We start from the raw sequence: 25,179 nt of genomic DNA, 5'->3' as shown, positions 1-25,179 counted from the left end.
GGTTCAACATATTTTTGTCTGGTGGGATTTGGCTTCTGGACAAGAGTGTTCTCACTGTGTTGCTGTGTTGCTGCGTTGCATTGTGTTGCAATGGATTATGGGTAATGTAGTGCAATGTAGTAGTACTCACTGTGGCATGTGCGATAGTGAGGATGCCGCTCTTCACAGAACATTTCCTCCTTTGCCACACCTTCCGTAACCTAGGAAACAAGGAAATAAATCAAGGAGATAATTTTTCACACTTCTTAATCTTATAAATATTTACACAGACAAACAAATACTGATACAGTGCCTTCAGAAAGTATTCATACCCCTTGACCTATTCCAAATGTTGTGTGTTACAGCATGAATTCAAAATGGATTTTAAAAAAATCTCATCCATCTACACACAATACCCCATAATGACAAAGTGAAAATATGTATTTAGAAATTTTAGCAAATGTATTGAACATTAAATACAGAAATATCTAATTTACATAAGTATTCTTCTTAACATTCTTCAAGCTCTGTCAAGTTGGTTGTTGATCATTGCTAGACAGCCATTTACAAGTCTTGCCATAGATTTTCAAGCCTATTTAAGTCAAAACTGTAACTAGGCCATTCACTGTCATCTTCGTAAGCAAGTATATTTGGCCTTGTGTTTTAGGTTATTGTCCTGCTGAAAGGTGAATTTCTCTCCCAGTGTCTGTTGGAAAGCAAACTGAACCTGGTTTTCCTCTAGGATTTTGCCTGTGCTTAGCTCTTTTCCGATTATTTTTATCCTAAAAAACTCCTCAGTCCTTGCCAATGACAAGTATCACTGCTTGCAATGGCTGCATCACTGCTTGGTATGGCAATAGCACTGCCCGCGATCACATGGCGCTACATGGCGCTAAATGCCTTTCAGGACATCTATATCAGGCGGTGTGAAAAGAAGGCCCGGAAAATCGTCAAAGACACCAACCACCCAAACCAGACTATTTTCTCTGCTGCCACATGGCAAGAGGTAACGGTGCATCAAGTCTGACACCAACAGGCTCTTGAACAGCTTCTATCCCCAAGCAATATGACTGATAAATAGCTAACAATATGGACACTCACAGACCCCTACAAACTCACACACACTGTCACTCCAACACACACACTCACACTCACTCCATCATCTTCTCACTCACACATAATATGCACATATATTTATACTGACTCTACACACCCGCATACCCTCTCACATACAAGCTGCTGCTACTCTGTTTATCTTATATCCTGTTGCCTAGTCCCCTTACCCCTATACACATCTATCTCCATCACTCCAGTATCCCTGCACATGTAAATATGGTATTGGAACTGACTTTTAAATATTTCCTGTATATAGTATGCTTACTTACTTATTACTGTATTGTGTATTTCATATTTCATATTCTTATCTCACATTGTTATTGATTATTGCATTGTTGGGTTTTGAGTTTGCAAGAAAGGCATTTCACTGTACTTGTGCATGTGACGGAAATGTGAAACTTGAAGCATACCCAAAACATGATGCAGTCACCACCATGCTTGAAAATACTTAAAGTGATACTCAGTGATGTGTTGTGTTGGATTTGCCCCAAACATAACGCTTTGTACTCAGGACACAAAGTTAATTTCTTTGCCACATTTTTTGCAGTTTTACTTTAGTGCCTTATTACAAACAGGATAAATGTTTTGGAATATTTGTATTCTGTACAGGCTTCCTTCTTTTCATTTGGTCATTTAGGTTAGTATTGTGGAGTAACTACAATGTTATTGATTCATCCTCAGTTTTCTCCTATCACAGCCATTACACTCTGTAACTGTTTTAAAGTCCCCATTGGCCTCATGGTGAAATCCCTGAGCGGTTTGCTTCCTCTCCTGCAACTGAGTTAGGAAGGATGCCTGTATCTTTGTAGTGACTGGGTGTATTGATAAACCATCCAAAATGTAATTAATAACTTCACCATGTTGAAAGGGATATTCAATGTCTGTATTTTTATTTTTACCCATCTATCAATAGGTTCCCTTCTTTGCGAGGCATTGGAAAACCTCCCTGGTCTTTGTGATTGAATCTGTATTTGAAATTCACTGCTCGACTGAGGGACCTTACAGATACAGTAATTGTATGTGTGTGGTACAGAGAAGAGGTACTGAATTTGTCTGAATCGTCTCAGTGCTTCTCCTGCCGATGGGGCGCTTCCCCTTTAAGTCCCTGTGAAATAGCCAGCATCAGCTGCGCAAAAGTGGGTTGTGACAGTGGCGCGAGAGAGGAAGTGTTCAACCCTCAGCTTGGAAGCTCATTCATACCCAGTTTGTTTTGTTGTATTTAAAAGTGTGTACTGTAGCCGTGTCGCAGGATCAACCAGTATCGGATCTACTTATGTCTATTGTTGGACTACTGATCTATGTTGGTCTCCTTGGACTTTCTCCGTTGGAGATCTGTTGGCGGATTGGATTGTCTGACTGACCGACTACCACTTTTTTTGCATACAGTATTTAATTTCTTTTGGGGTGATTTATACCGTGTTAATAATAATAATAATAATATGCCATTTAGCAGACGCTTTTATCCAAAGCGATTTTTGTGTATGGGTGGTCCCGGGGATCGAACCCACTACCTTGGCGTTACAAGCGCCGTGCTCTACCAGCTGAGCTACAGAGGACCATCAGTGTTGATTTATGTGTTCAGTTGTAGTTGAAGACTACTGAGATTTCTGATGCTCTTTATGGTTGTGTGGTAAAAGAGTTTGAGATTTTGATTGTATGATTGAGACTGGGTTTACGCTGCACTTTATGAACGGACAAACATTGATTGAGTAAGGTCACTTGTTCACTGCACTCATTTGCCGGGCTGGACACTTTTTATGCCCGAGGTAAGGGACATTTACCAGTGAACCAAGGATGTTATTGTTTTTTGACTTATTGATTGTGTGATTATTGTGATAATACAACAAACGCAAAAGAACAGTGGATTTGAAGTTATATCCAATGTTTTAAGGGTTTATGAAAAGTATTTCCACACTGACTTTTACACGAGTCCTTTGTATTGGTGTAGACTTGACAGACAGGACTGGACTCATTCCCTCTCAAACAAAACGGAGAAATCGATATTTTCTCTGGTAGGCACAACCTACCTGGCACCCCTAACAAACAATAACCTCAAGTCAAAACCGTTACAGTAGTAATTAAAAAAAACAATGTTAAACACTATTATTGCACACAGTGAGTCCATGCAACGTATTATGTGACTTGTTTAGCACATTTTTACTCCTGAACTTTTTGAATTCATAAAAAAAAAAAAAAAAATAAAAAATAACATGATTCCACTTTGACATTATGGGGTATTGTGTGTAGGCCCATGACACAAGCTATATTTAATAAATTGTTAATTCAGGCTGTAACACTGTATTGTAAGTCAGCGTTCACATCAACACATTACCAAATGTACCCATCCATCCACTTTTTCACCCACCCATCGCTTTTCTTCATCAAATAGCCCTTCTTCTCATTGCCAAACTCCTTGTTCCCCTGTAGTTGGTGCATGCTGTATCCACTCTGCTTGCTCTGAGAGTCCTGAAAGACCCAGTCACAGAGGGTTCAATGTACATAGACACACTACTTTACATAGACACACACCTTTACGTAGACACACTAATTTACATAGACACACTCCTTTATAGACACACTGCTTTACGTAGACACACTAATTTACATAGACACACTCCTTTATAGACACACTGCTTTACGTAGACACACTAATTTACATAGACACACTCCTTTATAGACACACTGCTTTACCTAGACACACTACTTTAGACACACTACCAGAGATAGACACTACTTTACAAATAAATCCCAAATAGTCACAAACACAATGGGACATGGTACAGAACTATGAAACATTCATGGGGAATGGTTACAGGACAAAATAAAGGAAGCCAATGATTAGTATTGAGTGGACAGCACTTACTCTCCTAGACTTCAGTCAGAGAATGCAGTGAAGGGGAGAGAGAGGCAGTAAGTCAGAATGCACCAATGTTGAAGTATCAAGAACCGCATCCCACCTATGAGTAGCTCGCCAAGCAATTCTGAAAGTACATGGATTTTTTTCATTTGTTCCACAAACTGTCATAAACATAAAGCTCCCGGCTACTATCCAATCAAAGCCACATTATTCCACCCCTGCTTAGCCACTATTGGCTTAAAAAGCCAAACATAACACAATATCGGACAATTTAATTTGCAGCAATATTGCCCGTCTGATGTTTGCGTTTGTTTATCACTCCGCATGTAGCCATGCTAATGATAACCATCTTGTGGGTAGACAGACTTTCCACAAAAACCTTCTCAACTAAATGTTAACTGCAATGTAGGCTTACTACATTATGATTATTTGTATCCATTGGGTGGCCATTGTTTTGCAAACTCTGCCATGAGACGCTGCAGCAGTAGGCCTAACAGCAGAAACATCGCTAGACTGACACATTCCTCTCTTGCTAGAAGCGGGGAATTATGTTTTTTTCCAGACCTATACAAAATGTATTCTGGTGTGATTTAAGCATTGACATGGACTCAGAACATAAATTTTCGTTGTTTCTCTATGAATAATTGTAATATTGAGGGTAAAAATTGAAAAAATGCTAAAACAGGGAAAATAAAACAGAAATCGGGAAAATACATAAGATAATTTTATGGGGCCTGTCATCCCAAATACAGTTTATTAACCACTATTTTACCAGGTATTTTGACAGGCACATTCTTATCTTCTATTTAAAAGTTTAGAAAAAAATTGTAGCTTGCAACATGTTAATTTTTTAAAAAGTAGCCCTCGTGCTAGTAAAGGTTGGAGACCCCATATCCATATCAAGAAAACAACAGTTAATACAGAGAGTGGTTAGTATTATAAATTCAGGAAAAATACCCCTTCTCAGGCAATTGGCTGCTATAAATGGGAATAAGGAATGCCTATATCCACACCTTAAAGGTGCACTATGCAGAAATCTCTCCGCCATTTCCTGGTTGCTAAAATTCTTATAGTAAGTCTAATTTCAGTTTATGTGACAAAAAAAACAAGTATAGTGTAGATAATCATTGTACCATCTAAACAGCTGTGAAATATATTTTCCATAACCAAAAATATTTTATTTTCAGCTTTTTTTTAAGCTGGTGTACAAAACCGAAAGTAAAAGACGCAAAAACTAAACTTAACGGGAAGCATAGAAATAGCGCACATAGAAAAAATCTACCGCTTCGTAGACTTGCTTTTAATAACAATGACAGATCTATAACTCACTTTTCTATGTTGATTTGGCCGGGTCCCCCAAAAAGTTACATACTGCAGCTTTACCAGTTCAATACATTTCCTGCTTTTAAGGCTTGAGGGGAGGTAAAACGATGTTGAATGGATTGACTGGGATGTGATGGGTTGATGTTGGGTAAATGCTGATTACTATAGAGAGCAACATTTTATGGCTGAATCAGATCTATACTGTACTGTTTTCAGAAGCTGAATACCAGTGGGGTAAGGTGTGGTTTTCCTTGTGGGATAACCACACCTTCCCTGCACCAAGGATCTATGGTTACCACGCCGGAAAATAACAGTTTTCCATTGGGGACCAAGTTGGAAACAAGTGGAATCCCTTTAAAGTGTTATCCCCTGGGTTGTACTCAGTGCATCCCCCCCCCCAATAAATCTATCAGTGAATAAAATAAAATGTAGGGTCTTATGATATAAAGATACATCCATTATCCAATGCTCAAACAAAAAACAAAACAGGTTTACATTAGACTGAGCAGTCCGTGTAGCACAACACTGGTTCCCAGCAAGGGGTTACTTGACACTGGCTACCAGCATGGTACAGCACTGGCCACTCTGACTTATCTACAGTTGGCTTAAGACAATGAAAAGTAAACTAAATGTGGAGTAAAGTAAAGAGAGTACAGTGCATTCGGAAAGTATTCAGACCCTTTACTATATAGACCCTATTTTGTTGAAGCACCTTTGGCGGCGATTACAGCCTTGAGTCTTCTTGGGTATGACACTACAAGCTTGGCACACCTGTATTTGGGGAGTTTTCCCATTCTTCTCTGCAGATCCTCTCAAGCTCTGTCAGGTTGGATGGAGAGCGTCACTGCGCAGCTATTTTCAGGTCTCGCCAGTGATATTAAATCGGGTTCAAGTCCGGGCTCTGGCTGGGCCAATCAAGGACATTCAGAGACTTGCCAGAAGCCACTCCTGCATTGTCTTGGCTGTGTGCTTATGGTCGTTGTCCTGTTGGAAGGTGAACCTTCGCCCCCAGTCTGAGGTCCTGAGTGCTCTGGAGTAGGTTTTCATCAAGGATCTCTCTGTACTTTCTCCATTCATCTTTCCCTCGATCCTGACTAGTCTCCCAGTCCCTGCCGCTGAAAAAAATCCCCACAGCATGATGTTGCCACCACCATGCTTCACTGTAGGGATGGTGCCAGGTTTCCTTGACGTGACGCTTGGCATTCAGGCCAAAGAGTTCAATCTTGGTTTCATCAGACCAGAGAATCTTGTTTCTCATAGTCTGAGTTCTTTAAGTACCTTTTGGCAAACTCCAAGCGGGCTGTCATTTGCCTTTTACTGAGGAGTGGCTTCTGTCTGGCCACTCTACCATAAAGGCCTGATTGGTGGAGTGCTGCAGAGATGGTTGTCCTTCTGGAAGGTTCTTCCATCTCCACAAAGGAACTCTGGAGCTCTGTCAGAGTGACCATCGGGTTCTTGGTCACCTCCCTGACCAAGGCCCTTCTCCTCTGATTGCTCAGTTTAGCCGGGCAGCCAGCTTTATGAAGAGTCTTGGTGGTTCCAAACATCTTCCATTTAAGAATGATGGAGGCCACAGTGTTCTTGGGGACCTTCAATGCTGCAGACATTTTTTGGTACCCTTCCCCAGATCTGTGCCTCGACACAATCCTTTCTCGGAGCTCTACGGATAATTATTTCGACCTCATGGCTTGGTTTTTGCTCTGACATGCACTATCAACTGTTGGACCTTATATAGACAGGTGTGTGTCTTTCCAAATCATGTCCAATTGAATTTACCACAGGTGGACTCCAATCAAGTTGTAGAAACATCTCAAGGATGATCAATGGAAACAGGATGCACCTGAGCTCTCATAGCAAAGGGTCTGGATACTTATGTAAATAAGGTATTTCTGTTTTTTATTTGTAATACATTTGCAAAAATTACTAAAAACCTGTTTTCGCTTTGGCATTATGGGGTAGTGTGTGTAGATTGATGAGGAAAAACTGTATTTAATCAATTTTATAATAAGACTGTAACGTAACAAAATATGGAAAAAGGGAAGCGATCTGAATACTTTCCAAGTGCACTGTAAGTAGCCTTGTCCGAGCCAGAATGGACCCTAGGGCAGGAGCCTATCACCTGTTTCTGTAGCATGAGGCAGCTTGATGTACAAGTACATCCCCTGGACAGGACACTAGTTTGTCGCAGGGCCTTACTCCCAATCTGTCTCCTTAACACTATAAATTGCTGGGCCTCGAGGGACCCCCCTACAAGCTAATGAGCAGTCATTCGAACTGCAACATTCAACAGTGTAATTAATACATTTCATATATGCTATCGCAAAAATAATAATTTGGTTGTGTTTATGAAGGTCTTAGGTAACATTGGAATACTTTATTTTTTATAACAACAGCATTTCCATTAGTTTACTTAAAAGAAGAAAAAAAATTGCGAGCTAAACTTTTTTTTTTACAACTTTTAAATAGGCACATTCTTCTCTTTTGTCAATACACCTGGTAAAATAATGGTTAATAAACAGTATTTGTCATGACATGCCCCTTAAAATTATATTTTGTAATTTCCCGAATTCTGTTTTCTCAGATGTGTTTTTTTCCCCTGTTTTTCCCCCCGTTTTTTTACTCTCAATATTACAATTATTCATAGAGAAAAAACTGGATGTTCTGAGTCTGTCAATGCTTAAATCACATCAGAAGTACATTATCAAGTATTTATTTTCTGTCTCTCTAGACAATACAGATCACCCTGGAGTGGATGCTGAGGGGAGAACATCTAGGTCGAGGCAAACGACAGGTACTCCAAGCCTCTGTGGTGGCAACAATTACATCTAACTACCCTGACCCCAACAGCAGCTACATTGGATTCCAGGAAGTTGAGGAGGCTCATAGCGTCTTATACGAATAACATTTTCAAGAAATAACATTGTAGTTTTGTTTTTTTAATGTTCTTATAAAACAACAATTACACAGTTACTATGCCATTCATGCTGTCACTCAGCATTAATTAGACCAGGGATTTACAAACATGTTGCTGGAGAGCAACCGTTTTGTAGGTTTTCACTCCAACAGGTTTTGGCGACAGCTAGTCTTACTGGGGTCCGACACATAACAACAAAGACATTACAGACAAAATACTTTACCATTTACATACATTTAAAAACATTAACATGTAGTGTGTGCACATGCGTTTTGAGAAGGAGAGAGGACGCGAGGAGTATGCAATTGAGGTCTTCCCACAGAATCCTACTCATTACTCCTGGGAGGCAGCCCAGTTCCAAAACTTCACCTGGTGCAAAACATGCCTACCCGGGCGCCCGGGCCAGATTAATCAAATCCCCTCATTGAATAGAACGGGTGAAGTTTTGCAAGTGTACCCATGAGTTGACCAGTTAAATTGCCAGGGTTAGAGGTTCCAAGCCAGATCTATTCATTCTGATTTCTATGCCCATGAATTTACCGGAATGAATACATCTCTGAGATAGAGAACGGTGCTGTTCCAGGTGGTCTACATAGCAGTCACACTGCACGCAGCCACCAATGATTGCATGGCATGTTATTGATGGCGTTCCACAACATCATACTGCCATCATTAGGCTAGCTAAAGTTTGTTGCAAAATTTAGCCACCAGCTCCTCCTTGGTTGGTTTTTCCACCGGGGCGATGTTGGGAGGTAGGTCTGGTGTGTCAACTTTGAAGTCTAGGTCTTTGTATATGACCTGTTTATCTTCCCGCCTCTTGAAAGCCTGCTGGACCAATCAGGTTCTAAAGTTGAATGTCTTCTGTTCAGACACTCTTCTCTACCCAGTTCTTAGCCTGTTTGGAATACTCCACACGGCTTCTCGGATCTCCTGAAAGATGTGTAACAGAATAACAAACCAAAAAATATAAATTAATCCTAATTAGTCTTTCCTTGCATCCTCCTGAAACATTATTGGAGGAGGCGTGTGAAAAGGATACAACGATAGATGTGAGAAATTGAACAAAGATCAAATCCGAAACAGTATGGTTCATTGTCCTATACTCATGTCTGTCCCACTACCCCTCTCCATCTTCCATTCCCTCCCAGGCAGGTATAAACAGAAAGAGTGATTGGTGATGTTGGCTGGTATAAAACAGAGTCAGTCATTACATGTCAATTCAGGGCATGAGCTGATATTCTAAATGTTTTAATTTAAATAATGTAAAGTTTGGGCTAGTTTGTCATTACAAGTCATGCAACAGCTAGGGCCAGAGACATATATTTATCTATATGGCTCTGGCTAGGGCTGTGTGCTACTCATGGACCTCAACTAGGGCAAGTAATTTTATGCAATCAATAGCACTACAGAAAACTGTGATGCCTAGTAGAAAATAATATACAATTTCTTATCAGTAACGTTATAATGAAAAAGGGAATTGCATCACAAATCAAAATAAGCTAAACAGTCAGTAGGACAGGATAACGTTACCGTTACAGTAGTAGCTAAGCTAAAAACATAACATAACATTAAATGAATGGCAAACAAATAACGTTATAAATTACTTTGTGGTGACTAGCTACAGGTGTTAGCAACTTAGCTAGCTAGCAACATACCTTGAATGGTTGGAGCTTTCCCGTCCATGTTGGAAAGACTGTCGGAACAGAACCCGGTTTCAACCGGTCCCCATTGTAGTCTGTGGCTACAAAGTGATCACTGGACACGGTCAACCACAGATGGTGAATGACTTCAGGCGTCGTACCGACACCATAAGCATGATGTTGGATGGCCTGCAGCCATGCCTGACATAAAGCACCATCGCAGTCAGGAAAAGAGTGGAAATGTGTAGTGTATTTGTATCTGACCGGAACATTATTGCACTTCATTTTGGCCAACGTCATACTCGACTACTAACGTTATTCGCCTTACTTTACTTCAGCGATTACTAACCGCTAGCCTAGCTAGATGCCATCTCTTTGTTTAATTCCTTTCGTTCTGATTTCCTTTCTTGAAGACCAATAGTAAGACACTCCATCGTCCCGCCACCTGTAATTATCAATTTTAGAACCAGGAAGAAGAGTATCTACCGGATTACAGACTATATGGAAGACCTTTGCGCTAGCACGAAGTAGGTCTTTGTTTTTTAAATACTTTTTACATTAAACAACACATGATTTGGCAATTCAATGCCGAGACACCAATTGTTGTTTATGTAACAATAAATACACTGTTTTTAATGCATTTTAAGTCATTTAGGAAATTCAGCATTTTGATATAAAATACAGAAATCTAAATTGTGGGGATTTTTTATTCTCATAATTGATGGGATGAATAGCTTGGAAGGAATGCATTAATGATTAAGGCATGGAGGGTCTGGACTGTGCTGATGTGGGTTGTTTCACCTGGCAAGCTGTGATTAATGTGAGGAGCTGTTTTAGGGGGTAAGATGAGATAAGAATTTGTGTTTCCAAATACTAGACTATACTGCTTCTTTGTGATCTGTGAACCTTCCTTGGACGTAGGAATGGTGTCTAGGGGAGCTGGCTCTTCTCACCATGACAGGTTGTTATGATAAGAACTTATGCCTGGCAACAGGGATGCGCCAAGAGGCTGGGACTAGCCTGTGCGCCAACGGATTGGCTGAGTAAGTCTAAACCACGCTCAGTCTCTACCCTGATAGGCCCAACAGAGAGCGGGAACTAAAAACTGACAAGAGTATTTTAAGGAGAACTCATAACAATGGATTAGTTCTCTGTCTGCCCTGCGTGGTATTTCAGGGAGCCCGTATATACGAACATCATATTTACCATTGAAGTGTTTGCATTAATTAAAATACTAGTCTATTTAGAAGACGTGTATTGACCTCTTTTGTTCCTAATACCAGATTTGAATTGACGCAACTTAACAAAATACTCAAACAATGGACCTGAAAACTGTCTAGGGTACTGACAAACAGCCAGGCAAGTGTTATAAAGGGCCCAGAAGTGCTTTTGGGTGAACTTCCCCGTTAACATTTAATTTGAGAAGGTTTTTGGGGAAAGTGTTTCTGTCTACCCACAAGACAGTTATCATTAGCATCTCTAACTGGCTACATATGGAGGAGTGATAAACAAACGCGCGCACCAAACAAGACAGACAGGGGCAATATTGCTGGAAATTAATTGGCAGATATTGTGTTACGTTTGGCTTTTTAAGCCAATAGTGGCTAACCAGGGGTGGTATAATGTGGCTTTGATTGGATAGCAGGCAGGAGTTTGGATGTTTAAGACAGTTTGCGATATATCAAATGAAAAAATCCATGTACATTCCGAATTAATTGGCGAGCTACTAATAGGTGGGCTGCGAGCTACTGGTAGTTCACGATCTACCTGTTGGAGACCCCTGCTGTAGGCTATATGTAAAAAACTAAAACAAAAACCACAATTTTAAAGTTTTCAATCAATTTTATTTGTGCCTTTCGTACAACTATGAAACAGAAAGCATATGTGTTGGAACGCGGTAACAGCTTATTTTTATAAAGACAACAATTTAAATAATACCCTAACCACCAAGATTCAAGGTCAGCAAGATGCACGGTCAAATGATGAAAACATCAGTATATATCAGTATATAAATATCATTATAAGCGCTAAGTGTGCTTGATAAATAGTGAAACTCAGCACAAAAGCATTAATGGCATTATAATGAATATGTGTTGATATGACAGCAGTCAAAAATAGTCAATTATTGTCAGCTCGTGCTTACATGGTGTGTGTTCACGCAATGGCATCAGTTGGAGCATGTCCATGTCACATAAACAACGAAAGCTGGTGAGTGCGTTGTAGGGCCTGCTCTCTCAGTGATGACATTATGTGCTGATAATCGGCCCGTAGCATTGTCACCGGCTTGTTCTATCCAAACGGTGCCATCCCTTCCTCTCTCCTGTCTCACCGTTTCATTTGGTGGTTGCGCAGGCATCTGCTCAGTGCCCACCGTTCTGTTTTTTTTTTTGTTTAGGCCTCTGAGTCGTAAACTCAGAATCAGAAGAATAATCAATCATCAGAGATGTCATATTAATTTCTTCCCCACAATCGGAGTCGTTTTCGTTCAGATTTTGTAGCAATTTATTTTTCTCCTCTGGTTACACGTAACATGCTGGTAGAAATTAGGTAAAACAGATTGAAGTTTTCCTACATTAAAGTCCCTGGCCACTAGGAGTGCCGCTTCTGGATGAGCATTTTCTTGTTTGCTTATGGCCTGATACAGCTCGTTGAGTGCGGTCTGTTTGTTATATTAAGATTCTAACAACGACAATGTGCTATATAGACTCATGTAGAAAAAGTCAAGGATAGAGGGGGGCAAAACCCCAAAAAATCCAGAGCAATACATTTTTTAAATTCATCTCAGGGCAGACACTAACCACAAGGCCACTGAGTTGGTACCTGATGTTGGGTGAATAAATGTGGCATACCTGAGGTCTATTATCAGGTACACTTTTGTGGAACTGCAGTGCGCACCAAGTGGGAGATACATTAGGGGAGAGACTTAATCTCATACACATTTTATGTCACTGCTGGATACAGCATGTACAGTACCTCCCGCTGGACATGACAGTGTTTCCCTGGCCGCTGTGGAAAACCCGGCTCAGTGGGTATGAGACATGAAAGACTTGCTCCATTACTGTTATTGCACTTCTTATGCAGAAAAGTATAGAACAATGGACTGTTGAAATGGCATAGGGCTTGTGTTATGGTTCTTATGAGTTTGAGGCAGATGAGGAAGGGACGTATGGAGGTAGAAGGAATGGATGGTCTTAGGTAATATGAGTAAGAATGAAAGGATATCCTTTTCACTGAGAACCTCTCTTGTCAATGTTAGCAGGTAGATATGGTCATAGAAGATTATTTATGTTTAAGACAACAGCTGTATCTTAGAGAAATGTTAGAGCATTACCAAAGGATACAAATAATATAGCAAATCACACTATAAAAGTCAACAATATGGCATAGGCAGGCCAATACTAGGGTCCATAATCCAAATGAATATTGGTCCAAGTATGGTGCCCTGCTGCACTCCCATGGTTTATTAGACAAAAAAGGCTACCTCCTTTTGGTCCAGCTGCAGAGATGATTTAATGAGGTCTCTTAGGGCCGTCAACTGCTTCTTCTCCTCATCCTGGGTCTGCTTTATCTGTGGAGTGAGAACCATTCACATCACTAAAATTACTATCAAATCCCCGTCAGTGACAACCAAATCACCACATACACTGATTGGATAGATATAGATGAAAACATAAAGCCATACAGCAGAGAGACTAACAGCCTTTTCTCTAATCATTTTCACATTTAAAATGTAGATGTCACCTACATTATACAGGTCAGCTGCAAGCTTCTCAATATACTGCTTTAACTTGTCTGCGGTTTTCAATCCATCCTGAAAAAAGCTGAAAAATAAAGAGTAGTCCGGTATTCTAGCATAAGCATATCAACATATATTTTTTAATACGTTTTGCTTTCACACTACAATGGTTTGCAGTCTGAAGTCCAGTTATCTAACATGGAGGAGTCTGACAAGTTGTTTGTCAATCACATATGCTTGACTATTCCAACACTTGTGTTGCCTTTGCCATGCAGCAATCTTACGGAAGTTGATATTTTAACCGCAACTGCTAACCCGACAACAACACTGATAGCCACATATTGTTGGTTGAGGGAGTACTAAGTAACCCAAAACCACTCAACTCTTCCACTCACAATACATCCCATAATCAGCATGGGGCACAAATAAACGGCTCCTATTTGATGATTTTAAGAGTGTAACTGATCTCATACTATTTATCTTATGTGTACATCTGTTGAATGGTTGTTATTGTTTTTAGTGTTGTTTTAATGTTGCAAACCTGACTGACTACAAATGTCCCAATTGGGACAATAAAGATATTGATTGATTGATCAACACTGCCTTTTCTGGTGAAAACAAGGCATTTAAGTATGTGCTGGAAGTTATGTCAGTATACTTACTTGCACTGTGCATGGTAGTACTTTATGAGGTTCTGGAGCAGGTCAACTCCCTTCTTAGTTTTGATCTCATTCACTTTGATCAGGTACTGTTGGGACATGAAGAAAGATGGAAGATATTTGCAATGAAAGCCTCTTACACAAAACAATTGTAAAAACTTTAGTTGCATAAGAAAGGCAGAAACCAGTCATCTAAACTTTTCAATTGTTTGGCACACAAATCACAAAGTATTTTTCCAATGTTTGCGTGTGCTTGGTGAATTGTAGTGTGCGCGTGCATGCTCGGTGAGTTGTGAGTAATAAGCAAGAATTGTCTTGTACATTCCTGGGCATCAAGCTGTTGTGGCTGATCAAGATGAAAAGGGTTTGTCACCAAGAGAGGTGTGGCTGAAGGACACGGTCATGGCTAGAAGGGATCCAGATTTTGTCAAATTAACATCAGATTTAACTTTTCGTAGCAGGTTAGGAGAACTTACGCAGCAGGTTAGGATAATTAACGTAGCAGGTTAGGAACATTAGGTTAAGGTTAGGAAAAGGGTTAGGGTTTGACAAAAGCTGGAAATTTTGACAAAAGCTGGATACCTTCTAGCCATGCCCGAAGGCCACCCCCTTCAGCACCATGGACAGGGCCACAAGCTAAAGGACAGAAGACAGGTGTTTCCAGTTCAGCACCATGGACAGGGCCACAAGATAAAGGACATAACAGGTGTTTCCAGTTCAGCACCATGGACAGGGCCACAAGCTAAAGGACAGAAGACAGGTGTTGCCAGTTCAGCACCATGGACAGGGCCACAAGCTAAAGGACAGAAGACAGGCGTTTCCAGTTCAGCACCATGGACAGAGTCACCCACCTCAGCACAGAAAACACATGCACTCACTACCGCACCACAGACAGTTGCACTGGTTGATTCACAGTGGACAGCGACACTCACTTTAGCACTGTGGAAAGCTCATAGGGGTAGAAAGAGGATTCTGGATGGATAGAACCCGTTTTAGCATGGAAATTACCTTCAAGGGGTTTCAACCTCTTAAAGTAGTCAACTGGGTTAAGGAAGGATCACATAATTTCATCCAGGTCATCAGGAGGAATCAGACAATTTATTATACTCCTGAGCAAACATTCCAGAACTGCAGGTATCAGTAAATGACCAACCTTGGCTTTGTACCTGTTCAGACAACACTATCCAGGTGGCAATCTGCTGTGCTAAAGGAGCTCCTTAAACCTGACCCCCAAAAAACATCTGGGTCAGATGGTTTAGAAAAAAAAAATTATTTAAGGTTGCAGCCCCTATCATTGCGGAGCCTATCTCTCCTCTCTGGGGAGGTTCCCAGTGCTTGGAAGGCAACCACGGTGCATCCTTTATTTAAAGGGGGCGATCAAGCTGATTCTAAATGTTATACGCCAATTTCGAACTTTCCCTGTTTATCAAAAGTGTTGGAAAAACTTGTCAATAATCAACTGACTGGCTTTCTTGATGTCTATAGTATTCTCTCTGGAATGCAATCTGGTTTCCGCTCAGGTTATGGATGTGTCACTGCAACCTTAAAGGTCTTAAATGATGTCACCATTGCCCTTACTTCTAAGCAATTTTGTGCTGCTATTTTTATTGACTTGGCAAAGCTTTTGATATGGTAGACCATTCCATTCTTGTGGGTCGGCTAAGGAGTATTGGTGTCTCTGAGGGGTCTTTGGCCTGGTTTGCTAACTACCTTTTTCAAAGAGTGCAGTGTGCAAAGTCAGAACATCTGCTGTCTCAGCCACTGCCTGTCACCAAGGGAGTACTCCAAGGCTCGATCCCAGGCCCCACACTCTTCTCAATTTACATCAACAACATAACTCAAGCAATAGGAAGCTCTCTCATCCATTTATATGCAGATGATACAGTCATATTCAGCTGGCCCCTCCCCGGATTTTGTGTTAAACGCTCTACAACAAAGCTTTCTCTGCAGTTCACCATGTTCTGAACACCTCCAAAACAAAGGTCATCAATCTACACACAATACCCCATAATGACAAAGCGAAAACAGTTATTTTTTTGTGAACAATAGTTTTTTATTGGGTCACAAGGGCAAAAATAAAATTACACTCTTCCCCTTTTGTAGTCTAAGATATAGAACCCCATAGGCACGAAGCGCTGACCGTAGTCTACGATGTAGAACCCCATAGGCATGAAGCGCTGACCGTAGTCTAAGATGTAGAACCGCATAGGCATGAAACGCTGACCGTAGTATAAGATATAGAAGCTCATAGATAGGAGGCGCTGACCGTAGTCTAAGATATAGAACCCCATAGGCATGAAGCGCTGACCGTAGTCTAAGATATAGAACCCCATAGGCACGAAGCGCTGACCGTAGTCTAAGATATAGAACCCCATAGACAGGAAGCTCTGACCGTAGTCTAAGATATAGAAAGAATGAAGACCCTGGCAAATCAAATCAAGACGAAGTTCCTGAAAACTAAGAAGAGCCTTTGAGTTGAATATTGACCCCTTTTGCAGACCAGGCTCTAGACTCAAAAGGTTTATTACCGGAAGTAATAGCCTTGTTATTTACATTTACATTTTAGTCATTTAGCAGACGCTCTTATCCAGAGCGACTTACAGTTAGTGAACGCATACATTTTCATGGCCCCCCGTGGGAAACGAACCCACTACCCTGGCGTTGCAAGCGCCATGCTCTACCAACTGAGCTACACAGGGCCTCAGAAGGGTATTGAGATGCCATTTCCAGTTACCACTTACACACTTCTCAACCTTCCTAAAATTCTCTATTTTATTAGAAATAATAGTACCAAAATACAGCATGCATTTCTTATTAGATATACCAGAAAATAACACATCCTGCAATCTAGTAGGTGAAACAAGTTATTCCTCAATAAAGGCTGATGTAGACTGATCAAACCATGATCTAAGTGGGCGTAACTGGAAAGTTTGGTGGTAAATAAAAAAATTTGGTAATGCAAGTCCACCATTACACTTCTGTCGTTGTAACACCTCAAACCTAATCTTTGGATGTTTGCCATTCCAAAGGTATTTACGTATAAATGTATCAATCATTCCCCAATAACCTACTGGTGGAGGGAGTGGGATCGTCATGCTCAGGAAACTAATACATGGCAACACATTCATCTTTATAGAAGTGACCCTAGTTTGTAAAGAAGCAGGCAACTTCTCCCAAACGGTTAAATCTCGTTCAACCTCCTTGTAAGTTTTCTCATAATTAAACTTCACCAGACCATGCAGAGATGTTTGTATACTACTACCCAAATAAGTGAACTGTGTTTTCATAGGAATTGTTGAGGGAAGTGAAACTTTCTTTGCTGCTTCATTCAGTAACATTAATGCTGATTTTGTCCAATTTATCTTATACCCGGACAGCAATTTGAATTGTTCAAATATGGATATAAAGATGAAATTGAATTCTGAATATCTGTCATGTATAGGAGAATATCATCCACATATAGTGATATGAGAGGAAGATTTAATTAATCAGTATAGGAGATGTAATTACATTGTCTTAGATGTTGTGTTAAAAGCTCTAGCAACAAAATGAATAACTTTGGGGATAGGCCATCTCCTTGTCTACATCCCTGAAAAATAGGGAATGAACTTGAGCGTATGCCATTAGTAGAAATCATAGCAACAGGGTTAGCATATAACACACGAACCATATCGATAAAATTCTTTGCCAAACAACATTTCTCCAAGACAGCCCACGGGTACAGCCATTCAAGCCTGTCAAAAGTCTTCTCAGCATCTCAGTGTGTCCAGCTGTTGTGTTTCATGTATTACATGCATTAATCAACGGACATTTATAAACCTTATCCTGTAAGCGAGAGATATCTTCTACTCGCAAATGAGATTGCTGGATAAATGCAATATCAATATTTTTACAGTGCAGTAAGTCTAAACATTTAGTTCTCTTAATTTTCGCATTCAAACCACGGACATTCAGGGGTAAAAGAGACAGCTTAACCATTGTCAAAAACAATCCTGACAATTACGAGTTGAACTGAAAGTGGTTCAGATTTACCTTCGATAAGCAGTGACATGTAACCAAGATAAGTGCAAATCCATGGGTTCAAACAGTGAAAACATTAGCATATTTTTATAATCCGGTACTAAATAATTATAATAATGAAATAAAATAAACCATCCAAAGTAAAGTCAACAGGTTGAACCAGCCTCCATCTCCGCTAGCCAGCTAATGTCCTTAGCTCCAACAGTGAAGGAAAGTTTCCTCCATTTTCGGTCCCGGTACTAGGAGAAGTTCCTGTCCAAAACAAAGATAGATAAGAGTTGAGTAGTCAACTAAATGTTAGCTAGCCGGTAAACTGCATCTTTAGCTCCCTGTTGCTCCAGTTTCATTCTGCGACTGCTTGTCATCCTGCTGTCCGGGCACTTCCTCGGCATCCGTAAAGGAAAGCACTCGCTTTCCTTCACCTGTCACCGGGGAGACTTCTCCGAAATTCCTCTGCCTCTTTTGCCGAGGTGAAGGAGAGCTGCTCACCATTGAAAGTAAGTTGCAGGGTGGCGGGATAGATCAGAAAAGATGGTATGCCCTGCGAGTACAATTCCCTCTGGACATCTGCGAATGCTTTCCTTCGCTGATTTGTGAAGGCCCTGTAGTCCGCATAAAAACGTATGGTTCTCCCGGCATCATGGATGGGTGCATTCTTTCTTGCTTCACGTGCTCCTTGTAGAATAGCGTTGCGGTCTTGATATCTGAGAACTTGAAGACCATGGTCCGGGGGTTGTCCTTCTTTGCATTTTGGTTGTAGATCCTGTGGGCCCATTCCATTTGAATCGAAGTAGTACCAAGTGACGGAATCCATTTGGGGAGAATTTCTTGCAGGAAATCAATTGCAACACCACCCTCCCTTGTTTGTAGCAATCCCCGTGACCCTCACGTTACTGCATCTGTCTTGAACCGCATCTTCTCAAGTTCCAAAGTGCTGGGGTTCACATCCCTTTTTAAGCCCCTTGCAGCAGTCTGAATGCGATCCACCTTTTCTATTAGCGCCCGAACTGATCCCATGTGGGTGCAACTTGATCCCTATCTCCTTGAATTGCTGCACCAACAGCACGTGTAACCACCGCCTCCATCCGGTCTTGTTGTTCAGCTAAAGCTAGCGAAATGGCGTTGCTAAAGCTAGCATCAGTAGTAACTTCGGTTTTCTGGCATTTAGTTCCCATTTTGGTGGGCGAACCCGTATGTTTCTTGACCCCAGACATTTCTAGTTTAAACTAGAAAGTATAAAAAGTAGATAACCTGAATAAAATATAGAATGAGGAATTGTTGGCAGTCTTCTGACCATTGCGTTTGTAGGTCAGTACGATTCGATCTTAGTCCTGTATTGACGCTTTGCCTGTTTGATGGTTCGTCGGAGGGCATAGCTTGATTTCTTATAAGCGTCCAGGTTAGAGTCCTGCTCCTTGAAAGCGGCAGCTCTACCCTTTAGCTCAGTGCGGATGTTGCCTGTAATCAATGGCTTCTGGTTGAGGAATGTACGGTTACTGTGGGGACGATGTCATCGATGCACTTATTGATGAAGCCAGTGACTGATGTGGTGTACTCCTCAATGCCATCGGAAGAATCCCGGAAAATATTCCAGTATGTGCTAGCAAAACAGTCCTGTAGCTTAGCATATGCGTCATCTGACCACTTCTGTACTGAGCAAGCACTGGGACTTCCTGCTTTAGTTTTTGCTTGTAAGCAGGAATCAGGAAGATAGAATTATGGTCAGATTTGCCAAATGGAGGGCGGGGGAGAGCTTTGTATGCGTCTCTGTGTGTGGAGTAAAGGTGGTCTAGAGTTTTTTTCCCTCTGGTTGCACATTTAACATGCTGGTAGAAATGAGATAGAACGGATGTAAGTTTCCATGCATTAAAGTCCCCGGCCACTAGGAGTGCCGCCTCTGGATGAGCATTTTCTTGTTTGCTTATGGCCTTATACAGCTCGTTGAGTGCGGTCTTAGTGCCAGCATCGGTTTGTGGTGGTAAATAAACAGAAAAATATAGATAAACTATCTTGGTAAATAGTGTGGTCTACAGCTTATCATGAGATAAGGCAAGCAAAACCTAGAGACTTCCTTAATATTAGATTTACAAATATACACAGACCGACACCCCTTGTCTTACCAGAGACAACTGTTCTACCTTGCCGATGCAAGATTCTCTGGTCTGATTAAACTAAAATTGAACTCTTCGGCCTGAATGCCAAGCGTCACTTCTGGAGGAAACCTGGCACCATCCCTACGGTGAAGCATGGTGGTGGCAGCAGCATCATGCTGTGGTGATGTTTTTCAGCGGCAGGGACTGGGAGACTAGTCAGGATCATTATGGGGTATTGTGTGTAGATTGAGAAGAAAAAAATCTATTTAATACATTTTAGAATAAGGCTGTAACAAAATGTGGAAAAAGTCAAGGGATCTGAATACTTTCAGAATTTACTGTATACTCCTCTATAAACTGGCCATCTCTGTATACCCGACGCAAGTCCCACTGGTTGATGCTTATTTATAAAACCCTCCCTCTTAGTTCTCCACAACCCCCTATCTGAGATACCTACTGCAACCCTCCTCCTCCACATACAACACCCGTTCTGCCAGTCACATTCTGTTAAAGGTCCCCAAAGCACACACATCCCCAGGTCGCTCCTCTTTTCAGTTGGCTGCAGCAAGCGACTGGAAGGAGCTGCAAAAAACACTCAAACTGGACAGTTTTATCTCTATCTCTTCATTCAAAGACTCAATCATGGACACTCTTACTGACACTTGTGGCTGCTTCATCCGTGAAGAGCACACTTCTCCATCGTGCCAGTGGCCATCAAAGGTGAGCATTTTCCCACTGGCAACAGCTCTGGTGGACATTCCTGCAGTCAGCATGCCAATTGCACGCTCCCTCAAAACTTGAGACAACTGTGGCATTTTGTGTGACAAAACTGCATATTTTAGAGGGGCCTTTTATTTTTCCCAGCACAAGGTGCACCTGTGTAATAATCATGCTGTTTAATCGGCTTCTTGATATGCCACACCTCTCAGGTGGATGGATTACCTTGGCAAAGGAGAAATGCTCAATAACAGGGATGTAAACAAATTTGTGCACAAAACTTGAGAGAAATAAGCTTTCTGTGCGTATGAAAAATGTCTGGGATCTTTTATTTCAGCTCATGAAACATGAGACCAACACTTTACATGTTGCTTTTTATATTTTGGTTCAGTGCAACTTACAGAGTGGAGGACGAGCAAGAAGATAAAGCAAAGCATGAGAAAAATGTGTGCATCCGTCCATATTTGTGTGTGAGCGTGCACATTCAGTTGAAGTCAGAAGTTTACATACACCTTAGCCAAATACAAACTCAGTTTTTCCCAATTCATGACATTTAATCCTAGTACAAATTCCCTGTCTTAGGTCAGTTAGGACCACCACTTTATTTTAAGAATGTGAAATGTCAGAATAATAGTAGAGAGAATTATTTATTTCAGCTTTTATTTCTTTCATCACATTCCCAGTGGGTCAGAAGTTTACATACACTCAATTAGTATTTGGTAGCATTGCCTTTAAATTGTTTAACTTGGGTCAAATGTTTCGGGTAGCCTTCCACAAGCTTCCCACAATAAGTTGGGTGAATTTTGGCCCATTCCTCCTGACAGAGCTGGTGAAACTGAGTCTGGTTTGCAGGCCTCCTTGCTCGCACATGCTTTTTCAGTTCTGCCCACACATTTTCTATAGGATTCAGGTCAGGGCTTTGTGATGGCCACTCCAATCCCTTGACTTTGTTGTTCTTAAGCCCCCGTGCTTCACGGTTGGGATGGTGTTCATCGGCTTGCAAGCCGCCCCCTTTTCCTCCAAACATAACAATGGTCATTATGGCCAAACAGTTCTAGTTTTGTTTCATCAGACCAGAGGACATTTCTCCAAAAAGTAAGATCTTTGTCCCCATGTGCAGTTGCAAACCGTAGTTTATGGCGGTTTTGGAGCAGTGGCTTCTTCCTTGCTGAGCAGCCTTTCAGGTTATGTTGATATAGGACTTGTTTTACTGTGGATATAGATACTTTTGTACCTGTTTCCTCCAGCATCTTCACAAGGTCCTTTGCTGTTGTTCTGGGATTGATTTGCACTTTTCACATCAAAGTACATTCATCTCTAGGAGACAAAACGTGTCTCTTTCCTGAGCGGTACAACGGCTGCGTGGTCCCATGGTGTTTATACTAGCGTACTATTGTTTGGAAAGATGAACGTGGTACCTTCAGGTGTTTGAAAATTGCTCCCAAGGATGAACTAGACTTGTGGAGGTCTACAAAAATAAATTCTGAGGTCTTGGCTGATGTCTTTTGATTTTCCCATGATGTCAAGCAAAGAGGCACTGAGTTTGAAGGTAGGCCTTGAAATACATCCACAGGTACACCTCCAATTGACTCAAATGATGTCAATTAGCCTATCAGAAGCTTCTAAAGCCATGACATCATTTTCTGGAATTTACCAAGCTGTTTAAAGGCAAAGTCAACTTAGTGTATGTAAACTTCTGACCCACTGGAATTGTGATACAGTGAATTATAAGTGAAATAATCTGTCTGTAAACAATTGTTGGAAAAATTACTTGTGTCATGCACAAAGTAGATGTCCTAACCGACTTGTCAAAACTATAGTTTGTTAACAAGAAATTTGTGGAGTGGTTGAAAAACGAGTTCTAATGACTCCAACCTAAGTGTATGTAAACTTCCGACTTCAACTGTATTATCACATCCACACGCAAGCACACAAACTCACTGACCTCGCACATCTGTAACTGGAAGAGACGTCGCTCCTTCTCCATCTCCTCTGCAATCTCAGCTCCGGTAATCTCAGTCCGGATCATCCCATGTTGTTTAGCATGCTCCCGCTTCTCCTTCTCAATCTTGGTGCTGGGGGAAAAATCCAGAATTCCACTCAAGGTAAGGATCACAGTGAAATACAGTCACAGGAATACAATAGGTCATGCTTTCGATAATGGTTTGATAATGAGACATACAAATAAAATAAAAAGTTGACTCACAAGCACATGCACGCACACAAGTAAACACAGTAAAGCAAACTTACAACTTGGCCTCATAGTCCTTCCATGCCTTGTCAAACGGCTTCTTTATATCCTAAAGATGAAGAGGAAAGAATCCAATCAAATCATTGCAAATAAATCGATATTACAGTTTTTCTCAATCATGTACAACCGCTTTTTTGGAACTGTGGTTAATGGTACCTATAGAATAGGGGTCTTCAACCTTTACTAGCATTAGAGCTATTTAAAAAAAAATAGAAACATATGGCAAGCTACTAATTTTTTTGGTAACACTTTTTGGTAGCTGACATAACTTGTCATAACCTGTTAGAATATGGTCAGAACACTGTCATGACACATTTAGACCTGTTGTGACATACATTGCGTTATTCTATGGCTGGTTATGACACCTACATAAGAGTGAAAAAACCCACAAAACCTACCACACAAGGCAAAACATTCCATTACACCATAGCCTACGTGTCAACAGTATGTTTATGTTGTATATTATAAAAAAATGTTGACCATATTAAATGATCATTGTAATGGCACACACATTGATGTCTACATGCACCTACCCCAATGCTCTGTTTATGATGACTGGGATGAATGCAGATTTCAGGAGCAGGACAAGACACCCTCTGATGACTGATATAAGGGCATGTATGTGATAGGCCTATCTGGCTTATATGATTATGATGTCATAATGCTTCTTGACAGTGTCAAAGTGTTTCTTAGTCCAAGAAAAGTGACACAGGATGGTCATAATGCTTCATGACTGTAAAGAATTCAGTACAACAACAACAAAGGAGTTAAGAAACCAACTTTAAAACGAATGCAAACTTCTTGGCAGGGAAAAAACTAATTTGAATAAATGTGGGTTTTGACACTATGTAGGTGTCATAACCAGCCGTAAAATAACGCAATATGTCACAACAGGTGTACAGGTGTCCTCTGTAGCTCAGCTGGTAGAGCACGGCGCTTGTAACGCCAAGGTAGTGGGTTCGATCCCCGGGACCACCCATACACAAAAAATGTATGCACGCATGACTGTAAGTTGCTTTGGATAAAAGCGTCTGCTAAATGGCATATTATTATTATTATTATTATATACCCAGTCATATAACAACTCTGTCAATATACCCGGTCAAATAACAACTCTGCCAACATACCCGGTCAAATAACAACTCTGCCAATATACCCGGTCAAATATCAACTCTGCCAATATACCTGGTCAAATGACAACTCTGCCAATATACCCGGTCAAATGACAACTCTGCCAATATACCCGGTCAAATGACAACTCTGCCAATATACCCGGTCAAATGACAACTCTGCCAATATACCCGGTCAAATAACAACTCTGCCAATATACCCGGTCAAATAACAACTCTGCCAATATACCCGGTCAAATGACAACTCTGCCAATATACCCGGTCAAATAACTACTCTGCCAATATACCCGGTCAAATAACTACTCTGCCAATATACCCGGTCAAATAACAACTCTGCCAATATACCCGGTCAAATAACAACTCTGCCAATATACCCGGTCAAATAACAACTCTGCCAGTATGGTCCTCTGTAGCTCAGCTGGTAGAGCACGGCGCTTGTAACGCCAAGGTAGTGGGTTCGATCCCCGGGACCACCCATACACAAAAATGTATGCACGCATGACTGTAAGTCGCTTTGGATAAAAGCGTCTGCTAAATGGAATATTATTATACCCGGTCATATAACAACTTTAAGAGACCACATAAAATTGTATTTCGTATTTTCCCGAATTCTGTTTTCTCCGTTTTATATTTCCTGGTTTTGCATCTTTTTCTCTTTTTTATTCTCAATATTATAATTATTCATAGAGAAACAACAAAGTCCAAGGGGCAGGAGGGGACAATATAGTTATGTCAAGTAAGCCT

At 40.9% G+C, this 25,179-nt stretch overlaps 1 protein-coding gene across 4 annotated transcripts in view; it reads right to left on the bottom strand.

Moving 5' to 3' along the window:
- Positions 1-25,179, bottom strand: part of asap1a (ArfGAP with SH3 domain, ankyrin repeat and PH domain 1a) — a 210,372-nt gene that overhangs the window by 61,933 nt on the left and 123,260 nt on the right. For 3 of the 4 annotated variants that reach the window (XM_045226714.1, XM_045226717.1, XM_045226715.1), the window contains 8 exons: positions 23,305-23,354; positions 23,000-23,129; positions 14,228-14,313; positions 13,575-13,650; positions 13,311-13,397; positions 3,959-3,967; positions 3,461-3,561; positions 131-200 (listed from right to left, as the gene is read on the bottom strand). In XM_045226714.1, the coding sequence (XP_045082649.1) occupies positions 131-200; positions 3,461-3,561; positions 3,959-3,967; positions 13,311-13,397; positions 13,575-13,650; positions 14,228-14,313; positions 23,000-23,129; positions 23,305-23,354 (609 nt within the window). The remainder of the gene's footprint in view (positions 1-130; positions 201-3,460; positions 3,562-3,958; positions 3,968-13,310; positions 13,398-13,574; positions 13,651-14,227; positions 14,314-22,999; positions 23,130-23,304; positions 23,355-25,179) is intronic. The other variant, XM_045226716.1, reaches the window with a different exon arrangement.

The sequence above is a fragment of the Coregonus clupeaformis genome, chromosome 18, assembly GCF_020615455.1.
Source record: "Coregonus clupeaformis isolate EN_2021a chromosome 18, ASM2061545v1, whole genome shotgun sequence".
In the NCBI taxonomy this organism is placed as follows: domain Eukaryota; kingdom Metazoa; phylum Chordata; class Actinopteri; order Salmoniformes; family Salmonidae; genus Coregonus; species Coregonus clupeaformis.
This window is presented reverse-complemented; position numbering and strand designations above follow the sequence as displayed.